The sequence below is a fragment of the Gracilinanus agilis genome, chromosome 3, assembly GCF_016433145.1.
Source record: "Gracilinanus agilis isolate LMUSP501 chromosome 3, AgileGrace, whole genome shotgun sequence".
Classification (NCBI taxonomy): Eukaryota; Metazoa; Chordata; class Mammalia; order Didelphimorphia; family Didelphidae; genus Gracilinanus; species Gracilinanus agilis.
The window spans coordinates 96,799,666-96,812,107 of NC_058132.1; the positions used below are offsets into that span (position 1 = coordinate 96,799,666).

The following is a 12,442-nucleotide window of genomic DNA, read 5'->3' on the forward strand; positions in this document are numbered from 1 at the left end:
GGAATCAATATACAATATTGATTCTAAGATGAAAGATAAGGGTTTAAAAATATTATTATATGCACATATTTATGTGCTTATTGATTTGATTTGTAAATTAATTAATTCTTCCTCGTTTTCAGGTTTCTCTTCCAAAAAACTACATTTCCCATAAGTACCCCCGCCGGGAGCTTGATAAAGGATTCAGTGCCGCTGCGCCTACGCTTGCGCCGTAACTGACTCTCCTCCCACCCGGCTTTATAGTCACTTCCTCCGCCCAACTCTCCCTTTCCTGTCTGTGCAAGATGGCGGTGCAGATCTCCAAGAAGAGGAAGGTAAGGCCTTCGGGGGAATCTGGGATCCAGAGGAGGAGCTTTGGACCCGCGCGGCACCCCCGAGAAGGGAACGGTCGCCTGGACCCAGGTCCTGGGCTCTTTTGGGCATCGCGAGGGATCTCGGTGGGGGAGGATGGCAGCGGATTGTTCCCGCCTCTGATGACTCCATGTTCCATTTAGGGTTCTGGTGGCGGGACCCGGCGAGCCCACCTTGGCTAGGGTCTGGGGTGGGGATAGGGTACTCCACAGGTTGGCCCGTACCAGTGAGCAGCTTGGAAGGTGAGGGCCGAGGGCCGAGGCAGCGGGTCTTCTTGGCGGCCTAGGCTGAGTCGGGTTGGGCGATAGTAGCCCAGGCCTGGATTTCCATATCAGGCCTCGTGCTTTCTAAAAACCTAACCCTTTTCTGGGCGACTTCAGTGTTCTCTGTGAAAATTAAGAATCGGGACTAAAGCCCCTCTTAGAGGGGAGCCAGAAAGGAAAGCGGGGAATTTAAATGTGATTTCCCCCAAGGGAATGAATGTTTAAAAGAGAACCCATCGGCCAATGAACGAGCATTTTTTTTTTTAACTTTTTTTTTAAACCCTTAACTTCTGTGTATTGACTTATAGGTGGAAGAGTGGTAAGGGTAGGCAATGGGGGTCAAGTGACTTGCCCAGGGTCACACAGCTGGGAAGTGTCTGAGGCTGGATTTGAACCTAGGACCTCCTGTTTCTAGGCCTGGCTCTCAATCCACTGAGCTACCCAGCTGCCCCCCGAACGAGCATTTTTATTGCTTAAGCCTTGTTTGATTTGCTGCCTTCTTTTGATTTAGCGCCTTCCACCACCTTCTTATTGGACTAGCATATTGTATGCTAGATACTGAGTACTTAAGGGATACCGTTTGTCTTCCCTTTCTACCACCTTGTGAAATTATTCTCAATTCATTTTGCTGGCGATATAGTGCCAAAAACACTTGTCTCTTAAGCAGGCTTTTTTTTTTTTTTTTTTTTTTTGTCAATTGGCTCTTTTTTTTTTTTAAGAACCCTTACCTTCTGTCTTAAAATCAATATTAAGTATGGGTTCCAAGGCAAAAAAAAAAAAAAAGGGCTAGGCAGTTGGGGATAAGTGACTTGTCCAGGGTCACACAGCCAGGACGTATCTTGAGGCCAAATTTGAACCTAGAACCTTCTGCCTCTAAGCCTGGCTCTTAGTCCACTGAAGCACCCCTCAGCACTCATTTATGGTTTGCTATATGGCAAGCACTGAGCTACTTGAAGGTATAAGTTGTCTTCACCACTTCATGAAGATATTAATTCATTTTGCAGGTGGTATAGTGTCAAATACTTGCACCCCAAGACAGACTTTCTTATTGATTAGCTCGTCTTTTAAAAAAAGGAATTGTTAGATTATCACTAAAGGTTATTATATTACACATTATATATAATATGTATTCTAATGACTAATTATAATAGCTAGCCATAAAGGTTTGCAAAGCACTTAATAGATATTTCATCTTATCCACGCAACCATGGGAGCAGGTGCTATTCCCATTTTAAAAATGAAGAAATTGGGGGGCAGCTGGGTAGCTCAGTGGATTGAGAGCCAGGCCTAGAGACGGGAGGTCCTAGGTTCAAATCCGGCCTCAGACGCTTCCCAGCTGTGTGACCCTGGGCAAGTCACTTGACCCCCATTGCCTACCCTTACCAATCTTCCACCTATAAGTCAATGCACAGAAGTTAAGGGTTTAAAATTAAAAAAAAAAAAAAATGAAGAAATTGAGGTGAACATGTCCGACACTGTCCAATTATTTAGAACCTAATGCTACTTCTGACTAGGATTGTAGTGTATAAAATTAAATAACAATAACTTCCATTTGTGACAGTGACTTATATCCTTTACTCTTTATAAAATGCTTCACATAAGTGAGATAAGGTAGAAGTAGAACAGTCCCTTTTTATAGAAGAAGAAATAGTCACAGAAGAAGGTAAAATTTAACTTTGATCCAAAGTACCACATTCCAATCTTAGTGTTTTGATTCTAGGGTCTTCCCCAGAACTCTTTTAAGAATTAGTTCTATTGATCAAAAGGGGGTTGGGCTGATAGTGAGGAGATTAATTCTGGGGTGGGTGGATAATGTTACATTCATTAGTACTTGATTAACTTTTGTAGCAGTGATGGTTCCCACCTTAAATTAAATTAAATTGGAATGTCACATGAAGAGATCTTAAAGAGAGCTGAAGCTAAGTGAAAGAGTTGAGTCAGTGGATTATAATTTGTAGACAGGTGAGAAATAGATCACACCGAATTTATTGAAGAGTTAATGGGAATAGTTAACAGATTGGATATATAACTTCAAATTCTAATTGAATTGCAACCACAGGTCTAGGAATATAAGAACTAAGCAACAAGAGTATTGTATATTTTTATTATGTTGTGTTAAACATCCTTATCTGTAAGATATTAATAGGTATACATTTAAATAGAAAGCCATCTTTTTAAATTTTTATTTTAACCCTTCTATTAATTCTAAGACAGAAGAGTTGTAAGGGCTAGACAATGGGAGTTAAGTAACTTGCCCAGTTAGAAATCTTAACTTTTAAATTGTTGTTGATATTGTCGTATTTTTTGTGCCCAGTATTATATGAGAGCGTAGTAACTCCATCAGGTCAAAGCCAAGCCTAAGTCACTTGGCTCTTCTCCCTACAGCAGTTTGATTAGGAGCCTTTGCATAGCCCTTGCTCAATGGCCATTGAACTGAAATCTAAAATTTGAAGATCAGTTTGGCATAGTAGAATTAGAAGTTTGAACTGGGAGTCAAATAATGTGAATCCTAGACTTAAATCTGCAATTAGTAAGATCACATAAGGGAAGTCACTTTTCCCCTGTACTTTAGTTTACTTCTTTGAAATATGGGACATTTAGACTGAACAATCTTTTGTTCTACCTTTTGACTTCTTAACCAGTTCTGGTGGTGTGGTGGTGCCTTTAGCCAGTTAGGCGGACAGCAGACTTCACAGTATTTAGCTCTAACCAGACAAAAATGGAGATTGTATTGGTAGTTACTTCAAAGGCTTGTGTATCAAATGAAATACTTGTAAAGTGCTTTGTAAAAGTTAAAAGTGCCACATAAATGTAGCTGTTAAAAAAACCCTTCAATGAAGATGCGATGACGAGTCTGACAGGAGGTGTACTCTGTTCAGGTGCTGTACTCTGCTTCTGCGTTCTGCAGGCCAGAATTCAGACTCCTGGCCTAAAGTCACTTCCTTAAGAAGATCTAGAGGCATTTGTCTGAGAAGGGTTGATAAACTTTAGGTCAAAGTAAAAAATTAATAGGGTTTTATACCAATGCAGATTCTTTATGTTTAGTTTGTTGCTGATGGCATCTTCAAAGCTGAACTGAATGAGTTCCTCACCAGGGAGCTGGCAGAAGATGGCTATTCTGGGGTGGAGGTTCGAGTTACCCCAACCAGGACAGAAATCATCATCTTGGCCACCAGGTAATCTCTTACTTGACTCTTTAAGTCTCTAAGAGACTTGACCACTTGAAGTTGCACATCTGCCAGCTGGGTATTTGCAACATTATCCATAGTTTGTTGTCTTTTCAAAGGGGCTCATTCTTTCCAGTAGGTATTTTAATGTCTCAGCACTAACATAATTTAGCCTTTAGACCTGTAATTGGGTAAGTGGCAGGAACATAGAACAATTGAGAATTGGTAATTTCATCTGTACTGCCTATATTGTAATGAGGTGGCTACGTAGACCTTAACTGAAAATTATATAGAATAAATTTCCCTGCATGTGTAGGAAAGCCTGAAGACTTCAGGTGAAGATGCGGTTTGTCCCAAGTCTTAGTGCAATTTTAAGCTGTTGAAGCTGGAAAGACTTGAGATAGATACACTATGTAATAGAATACAGAAGGTAAAGGGGACTTCAGAAACGCACTGCATATGAATGAATCCTTTCCATAACATTCCTGAAATGATCATTCAGCTTGGCTCTGAAACTGCTGTTACTTGGAAATTCTTTACAGTGATCCCTCACCTATTACCGGAGTTAATCTGGAACTTTGTGTTCCAGAGACGAAGTAGTGGTATTACACTTATTTTATTATATCTATTTTAAGGCTTTATAAACCCTTCCCACTCTCCTATAAACCTTTTCCACACTTTTACTAATCTATAGTCACTGAGTCAGTCAGTGCCCAGGATACAGTACATAGTGCTGTGATTGGTCACCTTTCATTCCATCAGCCAATAGTGTGCTACAATAAGTTTTGTAAAAACCCATGATGAGTGAACTGTGATATATCGAGGGATGGCTGTATCTGAAAATTAGCCTACCATTTGTGGATAGGCTGATGGGTAAGGTGTTGTTACCTCCCCTTTGGCTTTTCCACCATGTGCTCCTGGTTTTTTCTTGGGCCAAGTAAAATGTAAGCTTTTCTTAGGCATTTGAGAGCTGCCAAACTGTTCCATGAGTGCTCCTTCCAGTGATCCCATTTGCCTCCACTTTCAGGACTCAGAATGTCCTCGGAGAGAAGGGTCGCCGAATTCGTGAACTGACAGCTGTAGTTCAGAAGAGGTTTGGCTTCCCTGAAGGCAGCGTAGAGGTGAGTGTGGCCTCTGTCTAAAGTTCTAATGATCTTACTCACATTGGAGAAACAAATGAGGAAAATGCAGCTGTTCTGAAGAGGTTTTGAGCCACCAAACTGTTTTTTTGTTATTCAAAAGGAGTAGGTAGATTAGTTCTTTATGGCTTTGATTGGCCAAATTTGGGGCATTGGTCTGGAAGTTCCTTTTTGTGATATCCTGAGACCAAGCAGAATGGTAGCCCTATATAGTCTTTTAATTAGATTTTTAGTTGAACCTTTTAAAAGTATCATAGCATATATTAATAAAACTATCACATGATAACTGAAGAATCTTGTCATGTGCAAGACCTCAACAAGGTTTGCATTTGGGGTCATTGTTTTGTTTCTTTAAAGCTATACGCCGAGAAGGTGGCCACCAGAGGTCTCTGTGCTATTGCCCAGGCCGAATCCCTGCGTTACAAGCTCCTCGGAGGTCTTGCTGTGCGTAGGTAAGTGTCTCAGTCTTCCAGGACTCGATTTGTGCAGCCTGCCTCATAGAGCTATTATGAGCAAACTTCATAGCCTAATGGGAACCCTTATTATTTCTTTGAGGACCTTCAATTTCATCATCAGCTGCTATCTCCAATATCATATAACTAGATTCCATCATGCCTTAATAGCAGTTGGTAAATTTTCATGGTTGGAAAAATCTATGCCAACTCAGGCCAGTCCTGGGAGATGGGATGGTACATAGGCAAGTCAGAGCTTAGATCCTATTACATTAAACTTTAATGCTGGTCCCTGGCCCTTTTCAACAGATAGATTCCATCCATCCCTCAATATAGAGGCAGCATGGCGAAATGGGTACCCCAAAACCTCCTGGGTTTAGATCCCAAGTCTTCTATTGCTCTTGAACCTTAGGCAGGTCCCTTCTCTGGGCCTGTTACTTTGTCAGCACCTAACTTAAGGTTTCTTCTAGCCCTGGACAATATTCTAGGAATTATTTCTTGGGTTTAGCTTGTATGCCCTGAATGTTTTATCTTAACAGAAGAACCACAGTTAGGCTGAGATTGACTAGTTGAACTTCTTTCCCTAATGCTGACTGGGTCTTGTACCTACTAAAGTGAAAAAGTTTTGTTGAATCAGAGGTATGAGGTTCTGACCCCTGCCCTCTTCCCTCCATACTTAATATATTGTTAGATGACAGTGCCTTCCTTCTTTTTCCTCTGCCCCTGAAGGGCCTGCTATGGTGTCCTCCGCTTCATTATGGAGAGTGGAGCAAAAGGTTGTGAAGTGGTGGTGTCTGGTAAGCTCAGAGGCCAGAGAGCCAAGTCCATGAAGTTTGTGGACGGCTTGATGATCCACAGCGGAGACCCTGTCAACTACTACGTCGACACAGCTGTGCGCCACGTCCTCCTCAGACAGGGTGAGCCACTGCAAAAATTGTACCGCAACATGATGTTGTCCCAGGTAGCTTATGCTCTGAGGAAGTGAATGGCTGGGTTGGAAGCCTGGATCAGGACTCTGAAGTACCCGAAGGCTGCTGGTATCCCCTTCAGTGATGACAAGATGACGAGTCAGAAAGGGCACTACCTGCTCTGTACCCCCTGGCTCTGGCACGTTCTGTGCCACTGTATGTGGGGGTCTTTGCAAAGGTGTCTGGACATTGGTTGATCTAGAGGCATTTGTCTGAGAAGGGGCCAAAGAGCTGTTCTGTACTGGGAAGTATTTAAATTCTGTCTGATCTTTATTTCGAGCTACATAAATGAAACTACTTCATATTTAACCTTGGTGCCATTCAGGTGTGTTGGGAATTAAAGTCAAAATCATGTTGCCCTGGGATCCAAGTGGCAAGATTGGCCCTAAGAAGCCCCTGCCTGACCATGTGAGCATCGTAGAGCCCAAGGATGAGATTCTTCCTACCACCCCTATCTCAGAGCAGAAGGGTGGGAAGCCAGAACAACCAGCCATGCCCCAGCCAGTGCCCACTGCCTAACAGGTCAGTCCAAAGAACTGCATTTTGGTGGAAGCCAATAGATGAAAATTGTTTTTGTCTGTGTTTAAATAATAAGTATGTGTGCACCTCTTTAAAGCCTCTCAAACCTCAAAGGCTTGTTCTATCTGGGGCCTTTTCTCGTTGCTAGGGATCCAAAAGCCTGATACCCATTTCCAAAGTGTCACAACTTTTCCAGTTGAATTTATGTCCATTGCCTTATGATCCTCACAGGAACCTTGTAAAGGAGGCAGCGTAGGGGTTTATATCATTTGAGACTTTCAGAAAATTGAAGTGTTTCAACTCTAAATACTGGGTTAGTGACAGAAATGCAGCTCCTAGGATTGTTTGATGGTAAAAGTGTCAAAAGGGGCCATGGAACATGGAAAATTGTAGGGCTAGGAGAGAGACCTGATCCAATTATAGAGCAGGAAACAGGAAGTGTCTTGACTCAACATCCTGCTCCCATTCACTGCCTTTCCTACTTTGCTGTCCCACACTGCACTCTGCCTTCCATTTGCATGTCTGGTGATAGTTTTGACTCCCAGCAGAGTGAGACGATGACATTTTTGGACATTTCTGATTGTTTGAAAGTCCTTAAATGGAGTCCAAATCTCATCTCTTAGAATCTGGTCAGAGTGAACTATCACGATGTCTAGTTTTTCTCCTTTGCCTCTCCTGTGCAAACTGTTGCCCTGGAATCTTTTCCTGTCTCTACCAAGGAAAATCTTTTAACACCTCAATGAAGCCTTCCTTAAGTGAACCTGTCTCTTACCTTGTTCTTTTCTGTCTGTATCAATAAATATTTGTGTGCATGCCTCTTAACCACATTTTAAACTTTGCTGTGTTCTTTTACTTGTCTCTCTTACATATAATAAACATTTAATAAATATTAAGTTGAAAACACTTTGCTTTCCTCTTAATTGTAAACACTGCTTTCCTTTGCAACCAGTGGCCCTAATTCTTTGGAGCTTTACAGAACATTTCTGCCCCTTCCCCATTCTAGCCCATCAGATATTTGAAGGTGTCAGCTTGGTATAATGGAAAGACCAGAAGACCTGGTTTCAAGCCCTAGTTCTTTCTACCGACTCACTGTATGGCTTTAAGTGAATCACTTATCCTGCCTAGGGAGTTGGAAATAGCTTTATCACGGTTCCCTCTAGCTTTGAAACCATTTTGGTTTTTGTTTCCCCCAGAAGAACTTGTATCAAGCTCAAGTAGTCATGGTCCACATTTAGAAGGTCAGGGCCCCCTTGCCCCCAAAATGAACTGATTGGAGATGGGCCAACCTAGGTTTTCTTTGTAACTGTTGCTTAGAATTTATAGCTTTCTATTTTCCCCTTGTAGCAAAGAATATCATCTTCAAAGGTTCTAATTCAGGCTGTTAGTTTGGGGCCTTTATATATACATAAAGCTCTTAGCTTCTGTCTTAGTATCATTTCTAAGACAGAAGAGCTGCAAGGGCCTAGGCAGTTGAGGTTAAGTGACTTACCCAGGGTCACACACCTAGGAGTGCCTCATTTGAACTCTTGACTTCAGACCTGGTGCTACCTAACTGCCCTTTGTGTTCTTTACAAATTTGAGCAACTCTCTTCCTCAAGTTTACTCATCTGTTTAAAATAAAAAATAGTCCCTGCCTCCAATCAAGGCCTAAACAGGTAAAAGGCAGCATTGTTATGGACTACGTATTCTCTAAAGTCCCATTTTAGGCTCTGGGCAAGGATATGGATAACACATTGTTCTTATACTGGGTCAGAATTCAGAAGGGGGCAGAGTTTGAACCTACCTTTTTTTAGTCAGGTTTAAGAAATGCTCTGATATTGGTAATGAGAATTATATTGGCTTGAGCATCCTGGAGAAATGCTATAAATCAGGGTAGTTCAAGATAGGAAATGGGGAAATTGAGGGGACCTGAAAGTACTGGACCTTCAGTCGGCCTTTGGGGGTGTCATTAAGCCATAAAGATTATAATATATAAGTGGAAAAAACAGCATCATGTGAGGTACAAGATGGTAGGTTCTTATTGAGGGGGGATGTGGAAAGCTTCATTATATAATGTGCCTTTTGAGTTTGCCTTTAAAAGACACCTGGGTGGGTATTCAGACAAAAGTGGGAGGCAAGGAGAGCCCAGGTCTGGTTTTGGGGCTTAAAGGAATAAACTTCAGTTCTAGGTGTATAACTGAAGGTTGGATGGTGGAAAGCCTTGACTGCCAAGCAAGCATTTGAACTTGATTTGGTGGGTAGTAGGAAACTTCTGAAGTTTAAGCAGACTTGTGAAATGACTGGATTTATGCATATATTCTGGTGGTGGGATGGAGAGATGATGTGGAGATCAAAAACTGGTAACTGGCTTTTCCCTCTCCTTCACCTCTCATATCCAAAGATAACATTCTAGCCTGAGGGTTATTACTTTGATCTAACACTTGTCTTGTTTTGGTTTCAAGGACTCTGTGACAACTGGAATGGTGTGCCTGGCGCTCTTCTGTAAAGATATTAATTAAAATCCGTTTTGAAACAAACATTCTGGTTATTGCATTTTTTTAAGACATGAACAGTGTGGGCTTCTAGATGTTTCCTGTCTTCTCATGTAGGATGCCTTGTGAGTGAGTATTCACTTAGTCAACAGATGCACTTTCTGATATAAGTACATAAGAATTTAAAATGCTGTGGAATTATCAGGTACTGGGAATACCGTTTATAAACTGCTATTATAAAAATAAATGTTTCAAATGAGACTAATTGCTATAGAGGCAATCTTAATAACAAGAAAAGGCAGAGAACAGCACAATAGTGGGGAACTAGAATGGGCAAAACACTGGACACACCTGTGAATCTGCATTAGGTAGGATAATTTTAGGAAAAGATTAGATATAAGTTATTCAGAGTGAACCTGAAGCTCAATGGCTACTTTGTTAGGAAAAATGAAAATGAGTTACTAAAGTGCATGTAAGCGTGGGCCAGCTTTTAGATTGATTTTTATGTTTCTAAAAAGTACCGCTTAGTGAATAGCAAGCTTACCTGGAAACCACAGAGATTTGACTCCCGAAACTGTTAAGTGTGTTCCTGGGCAAGTAACTTTTAACCTCTTTAAGTATTGTAGCACTTAAGGCGTGAAAGGTAAAAATGGAAATTATCCTCAGAGATGGAGAATTCTCTTAAACAGTGAATTATAGGTCCAGCTCCTATCTGTTCTGTAGAATGAGATGACTAGCAGGCATCCCAAGGCCTCACTTGTGTCCTTGATGTAGTTGGAGGGATATTATAGGCTCAGGGGGGTAACCTTCATATCAGGATTGTTAGGTCAGTGAGTCATTTGGGAGACATAGTTCCAAATTCCCTTCCAGAATGACTGGACCAATTTGTGGAACATGGGCAGGATTTAGTTTAGAGTAGCTTAGTGGTTAGGGACATTCCTAAACCAACACTACTACTTCATTTGTTTAGCTGGTGGATCTAATAACATCAGGGCAGTGTCAGGTTATTCTCTGGCTGAGGGCTGGTTCCCTCAGCCTGACCTTACCTTCTAGGTCCATTGCCAACACTTGCCAGTTGCCTCTAGCAATAGCTTCACAAGACCTTAAACCCTCTTACTTCAGTTTTCCCCTTCCAGTTTAAAATAAATCCCTTAGCCTAAATTTGTGAGTTCCAGTATTCATCATCACATAGGCTAAAGGGACTGAGGAGAGGAGAGAATATTAAGCAGTGGAGTTTACTGAGAAGAGGGAGACAACATGAATCATAACTTTGGAAAACTTGGAAAGTTGTTATTAAAACAAGGATAAAACACTTTTTAAAGAATTGTAAGAGGAGTTTGCTAGCCAAAGGACAGTTCCCTTCCCAGTAGCAAAGGAAGATGTGGCCTAAGCTCCAGTTGGATTTGTTTTTTAAAACTGTCTATACATCCCTAGAGGAAGGGGCTACTTTATGAGTTTCTGAATTTAGGTGGTCTAATAGTGAAAAATCAGAGTGAAAGGCCAGATACATTTTATGAGGATTTCTTTACCCAGCTGGTTTCCAGGCCCCCAACTTCCATGTTGATTGGAGGGAAGTAAGCAGAGGATTTCTTTTAAGATCCCACCCACAACTGTCATTCCCTGGCTAAGTTTTACCATGGATGTTGAAGTCCTCTGTTAGTATTTTTTTTTAAACCCTTAATTTCCAGAAGGCAGAAGAGTGGTAAGGGCTAGGCAATGAGGGGTTAAGTGACTTTTTCAGGGTCACACAGCTAGGAAGTGTCTTGAGGCCAGATTTGAATGTAGGACCTCCTGTCTTTGGCCTGGCTCTATCCACTGGGCCACCCAGCTGCCCCCTAATGTTAGTACTTTCTCAACATGTTAAGGGAGTGACCTTTGCAATCTGCCCCAGAAAGATACCACTGAGCAGGTTATGGTGATACTCTGACATAGCCACCAGGGAGCAGTAGCTTCCTAGCGTTAACTCGGAATGAGATGGTTAAACCTACATGTTTACTTACATCCCTACAGGCTGGGGTGATCTAGTTATAGTAATTGTCATTCATTTATCAATATCCCCTGAGGTAAGTAAGGATAAGATCCGTGATTTCATTGGTGTAGAGAACTTCCAAGTGAGGAAACTGGCCACTTCTCTGGAACCATTATCCCCTTAGGAGGAAGCAGCATATCAGAGAGGGAAAATTTTGTCTATGAAGGTAGGATTTGAATCTGTCTTTCTGCTTTTGAATCTAGAACTCTACTAAAAAGGATTCTTTAAATGTAGGGTCTGTGAAAAACTAAATAATTTATGTTTAAGTATCATTGCTTTCTTTTGGAATCTTTTGTAATTTATGCTTTCAAAAACATTCTTTTGAGAAAAGTTCTATAGGCTTTCCTAGATACTGAGAATCAGTAATGCAATCTGTACTAAAACAAGGGAAGCCAGGTAGCACAGTGGAGTAGAGTGCCAGGCCTGGAATCAGAAGGACTGGGGTTCAAGTCTAGCCTCAGACATTTCCTAGCTGTGTGATCCGGAGCATGTCATCTAATTGTTTCAGTTCCTTATCTATAAAATGAGCTGGAGAAAGAAATGGCAAACCACTCCAGTATCTCTGCCAAGAAAATCCCAAATGGGATCACAAGGACTCAGGCATGACTAAAATAGGCAAGACCAGGAGAAAAATCTATAGTTACATGAAGGGACACAACATTGAGACTTAAGAACTGAGCAATACAGTGACTTCTGTGACTTCAAAGGACTGATGGTGGGGCAGGTCTCCTTCCTCTTTGGAGATGCACCAGAGGTGTGTAAAGACCTGCATTTTCAGACAGAGTCAATATGTTCTTTTGTTAGGTTGGACTAGATATTTGTTGCAAAGAAAGGTTTTGTGGGAAGGAGGAGATAGCTGGGAAGCGATATTGATGTTAACAAAGAAAGAAAACATTAATAAAACACTAGGGCAGGGGAGCAGAGAAAGAGCAGCATCTTTTTGAAGGCTGCTTGTGAAGAGGATCCCAAATCCCCCAAAGGCAGCTTCGTCCACTCTTTTAGATGTTCTTCTTACCTTAAATCAAACTGAGCTCTGTCCCTTCATCACTTCATTCTCGCTACACCTGGCCATAAGTTTAATGG

At 41.5% G+C, this 12,442-nt stretch overlaps 1 protein-coding gene and 2 non-coding genes across 3 annotated transcripts; all 3 read left to right on the plus strand.

The window, feature by feature from the left end:
- The first annotated feature begins 216 nt into the window (after window positions 1-216).
- RPS3 (ribosomal protein S3) lies at window positions 217-9,375 on the plus strand. The gene is made up of 7 exons (XM_044668154.1): window positions 217-314; window positions 3,660-3,790; window positions 4,809-4,902; window positions 5,278-5,372; window positions 6,102-6,289; window positions 6,666-6,862; window positions 9,301-9,375. Exons 1-6 carry the CDS (start codon window positions 285-287, stop codon window positions 6,857-6,859), a joined length of 732 nt encoding a protein of 243 aa, XP_044524089.1. The 5' UTR covers window positions 217-284; the 3' UTR covers window positions 6,860-6,862; window positions 9,301-9,375.
- Window positions 3,444-3,590, plus strand: LOC123243449. Its single transcript, XR_006505972.1, has one exon. It is a non-coding gene; the product is annotated as a small nucleolar RNA SNORD15 (small nucleolar RNA).
- On the plus strand, window positions 6,417-6,561 carry LOC123243447. Its single transcript, XR_006505971.1, has one exon. It is a non-coding gene; the product is annotated as a small nucleolar RNA SNORD15 (small nucleolar RNA).
- Window positions 9,376-12,442: the final 3,067 nt, after the last annotated feature.

Bases quoted from the DNA above. Each gene is read 5' to 3' on its own strand.
- RPS3 (XM_044668154.1), top strand. From the start codon at position 285: ATGGCGGTGCAGATCTCCAAGAAGAGGAAG. The intron at 4,903-5,277 runs GTGAGTGTGGCC...GTTTCTTTAAAG, and splicing joins TCCCTGAAGGCAGCGTAGAG to CTATACGCCGAGAAGGTGGC. The intron at 5,373-6,101 runs GTAAGTGTCTCA...CTGCCCCTGAAG, and splicing joins GGAGGTCTTGCTGTGCGTAG to GGCCTGCTATGGTGTCCTCC.